The 9,372-nt window shown below is 35.8% G+C and overlaps 1 protein-coding gene across 1 annotated transcript; it reads right to left on the bottom strand.

Moving 5' to 3' along the window:
- Positions 1-2,823: 2,823 nt before the first annotated feature.
- On the bottom strand, positions 2,824-6,877 carry LOC121428860. Its single transcript, XM_041625730.1, has one exon. It carries the CDS (start codon positions 6,174-6,176, stop codon positions 4,866-4,868), a length of 1,311 nt encoding a protein of 436 aa, XP_041481664.1. The 5' UTR covers positions 6,177-6,877; the 3' UTR covers positions 2,824-4,865.
- Between the last annotated feature and the right edge of the window lie 2,495 nt (positions 6,878-9,372).

Raw genomic sequence — 9,372 nt, 5'->3', positions numbered from 1 at the left:
GTAAATTTTGTTATGGATAATTCATGTCAATAAAAAAAACCTGAAAAAACACACGAAAATTAGTTCCCTCTTTGTTCATTTTAATGGTATACGTGTAGTGGTTGACTATCTCTTAATGTAGGACGGGTGCGGTAGTCTTATATCCTCGTAAGAAAACGGTCATATATGAAATTGTATTGATTTGCAAGAAATAACGCTGAAATTGTGCAGAAAGAGTTGCAATCAATCGCAACTCTAAAAATCATGCGCAACTTGATTTTCAACCAATCAACAGCGCGCATTTGGGACTTGCGTTTGATTTTTTGACTTGCGTTTAAACGCAACTCTTTCTGCAACGGGCCCCTGAACGCTTTGCCGAATCAGTGATGAAGGAGGATGGGAGGGAGAGGAGGAAGAGGAAAGAGATGGAAAGAGAGAGGGAGAGATGGAGAGAGGGGGATAGGGAGAGAGGAAGGTTGGGGGCAGAGAGAGGAGAAAAAGTGAGTGGTCCCGCGGGGAGCTTCGTACATTAGACTTGCTTTAACGTTTTGTAAATATAATTTTAAGGTACAAAAACGAAATACATTGTGTCATGTAGATACAAGTAAAAAAAGTAAAGTATTCAATCTGTTATAAATAGTCAATACTGCATGTCTCCCCTAACGTTCGGAAATATCAAGGAAAATAACAGGATTTCGCGGTGTAATTATCTAGGCATTTCTTTTAGCTTACTCCGTCTGTATTTCTCTTCGTTTCCTATTCTTTTCCTTATAGGTGAGTGGCAAGGTTAATTTAATGGGGGGGGGGGTGGTAGGAAGACCCATACAAGACGCCACTTCCCCTCCCCCTCTCGATTAACAAGGGAATGATAGTAATACTGCCCAGCCTTCTATAATCACACACTTCATCTTCTTTTTTACACTACCTTGCCCCCCCTTCCTCTTCATGCTCTTGCTGAGCTCCCCCTCCTTTTTTCACTTCTTCAAAAATTATATAGGGGGGGGGGGTTCTAAGCTGGTCGTCGTCCCACTCTCATGCCACTCACGACACCTCTTTCTCTGCCTTTTTTTAATCTTTCCTTCATTTTCCTTCCTTCTCTTATCTTTCCCCATTTTGAAATAAAGTTAATATTTTGTTCTCAGACGAATTTCGAAATGGCCTGCTCTGAATATACCATGACGTCAACAATGCCCTTCTTCTTTAGACGTATAAACACCTTATCGTACAATGTAAAAACTGTGGTGTTAAAACTGACACCAGTTGGTGTTAATAGAGGACCACACCCTGAGGTGTTAAAACTAACACCCTAGAGATTGAACATAACACCACCAAAGAGTGTAAATGTAACAACCAAAGGTGTTGTAATAACACCTATAATGTGTAAAACTAACACCACCAATTTAACAACGGTGTAAAATAACTGGTGTGGTCCTCTATGTACACCGGTTAACACCACAGTTTTTGCTGTGTACCATGACGTCAACAATGCCCTTCTTCAGAAGACGTATGAACACCTTATCTTAGCAATTAATAGTAATGTACGCAAACTATTTAACCCGTATTCTATCCTGGGGCCATGTGATGTTCTTAGTAAAAAAAAACCTAAACCTAACAAAACTAATATAGAGACCACCGCAGTCATATTCAGGGAGAAATTGACATTGATCTGGGGTCCGTTGCAGAAAGAGTTGCGTTTAAACGCAAGTCAAAAAATCAATCGCAACTCCCAAATGCGCGCTGTTGATTGGTTGAAAATCAAGTTGCGCATGATTTTTAGAGTTGCGATTGATTGCAACTCTTTCTGCAACAGGCCCCAGGACATGTTGTATCTCCAAAGAATCGTGGCGTGCTAATTGAACATGTTGAAGAAGAATAGTTATTTTAACTTGAAATTTCTTGAACCGAATATTATGGCGCCCGATCCAGGAAGGAGGGGGGGGGGGATGTTGGCAAGAGGGTAACCCCAGTCGCAATGATCACATTTTGCAATTTTGATCTGTTCTGTGTACAATATTTACTACTTTATTGTATACAAAATGAGTCAATGAGTGAAGTCGAAATTTTACAGGGGTATGTCTCGATTTATTATTTCCTTAAAAATACGGGTCAGACTTTAGATAGATTTCCGTTCATTTTTTTGTTTCTGTTTCTGTTTGTGGTAACTCCCGTACGAACTCGGCAGGACAGCATTTTTTGCTGGTAAACGCCAAGCTGGTATATAACCAATTACCTTGGAAACATTTTACGTCTAGGTTAATCAGTCATAGTGGCTGACGAAATAGACGACATATATCACTCCTGGGTCTTTTTATCAAAGTGGAGACAATGGCAGAGTTGGGATTCGAACTCACAACCTTGCGATTATGAGTCCAATGCTCTAACCACTGGACCACACGACCCTTTGTAAGGGGGGGGGGGTATACTGCTCATGACAGGATGCTTTATCCCAATTCTGTGAACTTGAGCCAATGGGAAGGGGAGGTTGCATATGCATGTACCCCCTCTGACTTCACATACCATGACCAACTTAAGACCCCGTTCTACTTACGCTTTCTTAAACTAGTTGACTGGAAACCGGTTCAGGAAACCAGTTTTGAATATCGCTTTGCTAGCGTTCTCATTTGATCACCCGAAAGTGTTTTTTTTTCTTCAAAATTACTTCACGTAAAGCGATCTTGTTGCTATGGGAGCGCTCTCGGTGGAGTGACACGTTTCGCGCGAAATTCGAAATCGCATCTTAGACATTTTTAGTGGCCATTGTGGTATAACATGATTAGCATGATTAGTAAAAAGAGAAATAAATTAAAAGATGACAAAATGGCAAACAATAGCGAGAAATGAAGGTAAAACGGAATTTATTCAACCATAAAAATATGTATATACAAATCATACAGTGTACATAATAATGCAATAAATAGTACAAAATATGGCTAGGACCATAAAAAGCAAACTGCTTGTAGAGAATGGCCCCCAAAACAATATCATTGACAAAGTTTTCAATTAGAAACAGAAAACTAACAAAACACAAACTTTATCAGCAGATATAAATGCAAATACATTAACATACACACACACATACACCCTCACAAACCCTGGTAATTTTATAGATTTTCCATTGAGTAGGCCCTACGCATTTTTTAAAACGGGATACAGTTGATCAATAAGGAATTTGTGAGTAGGTTCCATTTTATACCGACTAAAGCTAGTGAACTTATAAAAGAAGAAAATCTCACTCTCGGAACATGGAAATTATCTTTTTGTCAAGTAGCATATGAATGAACATTTGAATTTAGTGAAAACACAATGCAATATTTCAATGGAAAAATCTTATTTTTTAACTGAGTACATAAAGATTAGTATTTAAAGTAATTAGTAGAGGTAAAATATTCTTATTTTTGAAAAGGGGTTTACTAGCACTTTGCATATGGGACTTTGTAATTAATCGGATTGATTTTTTCTGTAGGATATACATTTATAGTTTTAAAAGGCGTGATTTGTATGTATTACCCCAAATATAGTTAAAATAATTCAGATGTAGTAAGACAAGGTTACTATAAAGGATATTTAAAACATTAGAAGATGATATGAATTTCAATTTATATAGAATACCAACATATTTAGATAAAGATTTACAAATGTGTATGCTCCAATCCATTATTGTATATTCTTCAATTTATATCAATTATAATATGTGATAGGTCATGGGGCACTCTCTTGTTCCTTGATCTAAATATAATATAGTTTGTTTTTGCTATATTCATAGATAATTTATTTGCTTTGAACCAGGTATGGACTTTTGCTATTTCCCTGTTTACCGACAAGATAAGTGTTTTTATTTTACTGCTACTCTTGAGTGCACAAGTATCGTCGGCAAACAGGGAAAACCTGAGAAGAGAAGATTTGATATCATTGACATATATAACGAACAAGATAGGACCCGGGACAGATCCTCGAGGGACACCACAGTTGAGATACTGTATTGAGGATTTGACACCATTGACCATCACCTATTGACTTCTGTTAGATAGATAATCTTCAAACCATTTAAGGGCAAGACCTCTGACACCGCAAGAGTCAAGTTTATCTAGCAGTATGTGATTGTCAATAGTATCAAATGCCTTTGACAATTCCATAAAAAGTTCAATGCAAAAATTATCCTTTTCAAGTTCATTTTGAATATAAGTACATAAAAAAGAAACAGCTAATGAAGTCGAGAATTTATTCCTGAAACCGAATTGATCGATCGAGGCATTAGTTAAAAAATCATTCATCTGTAAAAATGTATATATGTATTATTTTTCAATAATCTTTGCAAATAGAGGAAGGATAGCAATTGATATATTATTAGTTAAATCGTTTGCATTTCCTTTTTTGAAAACTATAACTATTTACACTGTAGACATGTATTTCAATGTTTATACTTAATATATATATATATATATATATATATATGTACATATCCATGGGCTACACACGCGTGGGTAAGCGGAAGAGTGCGTATGTGTGTGTGTGTGTGTGTACGTATGTAAGTGTGTGTGTATGTATGTACATGTATGTATGTGAAGCGATGACTTCGATCCGACGTATTTTAAGCTCTAAATAAAGAATACAAAAATTATTAGACCTTTTATATCCATTAATCTAGAAGAAAGCCATATACTATGATAGTCTTCAAAGTTAATTTTATTTTATTTTGTTCTTGTTGTAAGCTTAACCAATTATATCCAAACAAATCTTAAATTTTGATTTACATCGTGGGTTTTATATATTTTTCATGATGAATCACAAAGCAAAAGTTAATTCCTTAAAATAAGCCCCCTTTTCCTCGTAGCTCTATCAAAAATTAAATTACGAATCGTTGGTCATTTTGTGTTGAAACGTCATCGTCACACACTAACCGTAAGTTTGAAGCAGTTCAAGCTAAGTTGAAACTCGAATATGTATGCGTGCTCGGGTGCTTCAGATTCTAAGTAAGCCTTCATATCTTGTATGCCAACGCTACTCAAACTCCAATCCATATCATTCACGTTTACCATCGCAGATTGAACGTTGCTAACGACTTTAGCCGTCTTGTAAAACAAGTTTTGAAAATGAGATAGACAGACACGGACACCAACTGGACAGCTATTCGATGGGATGTATGCAAAGCAAGCTTGGGAATTGATGTGAAAGTAAAAGACGAAGAACGAGGAGTTCTTCTCCTGCAGGATCTGCACACTTTTGGCCTGGTCTGCGAACACTTTGAGTTCAAAATACGCGGCCTCCTTCTGGAGAAGATCGAGCTCATCAGCATTGATGGGGTTTAGAATACGACCATGTCTGAGGTAGCTGAGGATATGATGAAACAATCTGCCACTCCGATCCATGATGTAGTTCCCCTGTAAGTCTCTTGCGGTGGTACCTTCTCCGCTCAGCATTTTGGAGAAGAACGAGGTTTCCTCTCGCATCAAGGTTTCTCTTGTGGTGTGGAATACCTTCCCATCATCGAACACTAGACCCACTGCCCCGCCGATTGGCACTGGCCTCACAATAGACGACCTGAGCGATTGGAGTTGGAAGAAATCCGCCTGGCATTCAAGAAGATCATACTCGTTGAACCCTTCTGGCAGCACCAGTTTTCCATGCCTCAAGAAATTGAGGACATGGCGAAATATATCACCGTCTTGGTCGATGAGGTAATTTCCTTGGTCATCTTTTACAGGGTGGCCACTTTTTAGCATCTCCTGGAAGAAACTGTTGGGGACACGGGTTAAAGTCTCACAGGACGTCCTGTATATCTTTCCTCCTACATTCAGACCGACGCCTTCGGCTCTTTTCATGTCCATTATACACGCCTTGAGTTCCTCGAGCAAAAAGAAATCAGCCATTCCTTCAAGCGTGTGGAAATCACCAATTTTCTCTGGTGGGGCTAGCTTCCTGTACCTCAGAAAATTGAGGACATGACGAAACATCTCTCCATCTTGGTCGATAAAGTAATTTCCTTGGTCATCTTTAGCAGACGGGACGTTGCCTGTTAGCAAACCATGGAAGAAGCTGCCTGGGTGACTTAACAGGGTGGTGCGAGACGTCTGGTAGATCTTTCCACCAACATTTAAACCTACATAAGTATCCTGAGTGCATCCTTGGGCCATTTTTTCTCCTGCAGCTGATGGAACTGTCTTATCCTCCAGACATGTAAAGGAAGTCGAATGATACATTACCCGTTGCAAAGTCCCTTTACGAGTGAATATAGTCCTGTGCAATATTTATGGGAAACAATCAATATCCTCTCGAGCGTGTCGATCCGTTGTTGATGCTAAGACGAGTGCTAGAGTAAGACAACGGAATATTATAATTACCCGTTGAATCCCTTTCAGTGAAACATGCATATAACAAGGGGCATATAGCTCCGTGTACAACATGAATCTCCCAATGCCGTATCTAATGGAAGCGTGCAAGGAAGCCTCACAGTCATGGCTGAATAGATAAGGATTTAGATATTCTTCCTGCTGATAAGGGTAGATGCACTGTCTTCATTAACGCAATAGATAATGACAACGAAATCAACCAGCTGTTACCTAACCTCTACACTTATAATGGTCAACCTAATTTAATGCTTCACAGAACGTTCGACTGGGGTTAGTGGAGTATCACAACAATATGACTCACTATTGACAATACCGCTTCAAATTATATTGATCCTGGAATAGATCCTTGCACTTTTTTCTATTTCTGAAGACCAATTTCAGTTAGAATAATATGTCACTGATTATAGAGAATAGTCATTTCTGTATTTGCATGACAAATCATCTTTTAAGTATCAACTTTCAGTTCAATATTATTATTCGGAAGGTACCGTCATATTTTTAATATCATTCTCGTATCTCGGTAAGTGTTGTAAACAGAGGGTACTATTACCAAATCATGTAGTATATATATATATATATATACTACATATATATATATATATATATATATATATATATATATATATATATATATATATATATATATATATATATATATATATATATATATATACATGTCGAGGGTATAACTTCGCACTATACATAAACTGTCATGGTGTGGGTGTTGGTGTATATGCATGTATAATGTATATTATGCATTGGTTTGTTAACACAACAAGCAAAATGATGAGGTTAATTGAAATAAAACCAGAGCAAGCAAATTTTTATCAACGTCTCGTTCAAATACCTTTATGGCAGTCAAAAATTTAATATTACATAAATAATATGATCAGAACATAAAAACGGCACAGGATATTACGTAATAATACATTTGATAATAACACCTTTTTGTTAGATACAAGGCACAGAGAAAGGAAACAGGTGAATGTATCTTGAATGGGGCAAGTAGCTCTGTTTCTCTCTGAAAATTAAAGAATGAATTTGATTCATTTTTAATATGTAGCGCAATTTTTCATATAAATTTGCAAAATTTATCTTGCAGAACACATTTTAATTTCATATCTGCCACTTCATAACTACTTTAGGGCATTCACACGTTATATAATGTAGCAATGAATCTAGCATCTATTATTAGATGCATTTGATGGAATTACCAAAGCATCGGAGGAAAGGTAACTAGGCTACGTTGGAAAGACAAACGGAAAAGGATTTGAGAGCCACAATATCATTGGGAAATGTTAATTCCGACATAATTGTTTCTTTATTATGATTTATTAATAAAAGTAAGAAGAAGATTTAGCAAGCAGCAACAACCAACAAATTATTTTTAAAAAGGTAACATCGCATGGCTGCATTAAATTAAGCCTATATCAATTTACTTACTCGAGCGTCTATCCATTCAGAAAGTCTCATTTATATTGTAGCTGGATAGTTTAACAATAAGTATCTCTTAATGTTAAACAATAAGTATGTCTTTGCCCCACGAGTGAGTGTAAACGATTGACTGTAAGAAACCTTTTAAAACATTTAGAGCTTATATAATTCAAATTTATTTATTTCACTTCCATCAAACAAAAACAAATTGTATACCATATATAAACATAAATATTTGTATCCGTTGCAAAGAAAATAATAATAATAATACATATGTTGTTTAAAAAAACATTTAGACAGTTTGGGCAACACATTGGAGGTTTAAATAAGTATACTATTTTCAATAGAAATCAAATTAAGGTGGAAATGGAGGTACCCAAAAATAGATAACACAACCAATAACAAAGTACAAATACAGATATATGTAATCAAATGAAAGAAAAATACATGAGAGAGAAATAATACTCACAAAATAAATACGAATTTATCAAAAGATGTAGTTTGTTTAAGACAAAACAACCCGTCCTAAAATATATCCACCCTTCCCAACCCCCCAGAAAAAGAGAAGAAAAAAGGGGAGAATGTCCTGAAAAGATGGATGGGTGTTGCTGAACGTAGGTAGAACAGATGACATCGTGGACTCAAGCAAACTGGATTCAATGTGTATAAAAGGAGAAAATATACATATAATGACCTGGAAAGAATATATAGCACGAAAAAATGTGATTGATGCCGTGAACAAATATCTGGTAGCAAGGCGGATAAGCGGACAGGAGAGAAAGAGAAAATAGAGGAAAGGATAGACACAATAATGTATGAGGTTCAATACCGAGCACATCTGTGAAGGACTTGTGTCAGATTTTTTTTTAAAGGATAATGATTACTTTATTTTTAATTATAGTCTTTATAGTAATAATGATGAATTGAAAGAGTTGGTGAATTAGACTTAATTTGAGGGCACATTATAAGATTTTATTATAGATAATTTGAATTTAGTCTTAAAAGAGTTCAAAGATTTTGCATTTGTTATATCATTATGAAGTGAGTTCCATAACATCGGTTCATCATATATAAATGTGTTCTGAGCCAGCAAAGTTCTTAAAAGTGGTAAATGGAATTCACCCAATCGCCTTGTTGGATAGTTATGAGTGGATTGATTTTAGGGAAACATTGAATTAAATACATTTGGGATGTTGTTGTTGTTATAGTTATACATAAACTGACCGAGATTAAACAACTTGTTTACATTTCTCAAAATTAATTCGTTGATCGAAATAGAAGCAAACAAATGAAAAAAACAACTGTGCAAATGTAGCCTATTTGATAACATTGATTGATTGATTGCATTTATTCTTTTTCATTCCAAAATTCGACAAAAGTTACAATATAAAACAAAAAATATACATGTATATATCATATACAGATATGAAAAATGGAACCCACTGGAAGCAAAGCTTGTTAGTGTAGGTTCCCTGCAATAAATAGTTAATTAAATGATATCTTTGACCAATGAAATTCAAATCATAAATCAAAAAGGTTTGTACAATGAAAAAGAATACTAGTGGGATCAAGCTTTTTATGCCTACTCACTGTGTTACAATTAACAAGAAAA

This window comes from Lytechinus variegatus, chromosome 15 (assembly GCF_018143015.1).
Source record: "Lytechinus variegatus isolate NC3 chromosome 15, Lvar_3.0, whole genome shotgun sequence".
NCBI classification, from domain to species: domain Eukaryota; kingdom Metazoa; phylum Echinodermata; class Echinoidea; order Temnopleuroida; family Toxopneustidae; genus Lytechinus; species Lytechinus variegatus.
The sequence above is the reverse complement of the archived record's forward strand: the minus strand, read 5'-3'. Positions and strand labels throughout refer to the sequence as shown.

What these genes read in the sequence shown, in the direction of transcription:
- LOC121428860 (XM_041625730.1), bottom strand. Translation starts at nt 6,176, where the DNA reads ATGTATCATTCGACTTCCTTTACATGTCTGGAGGATAAGACAGTTCCA.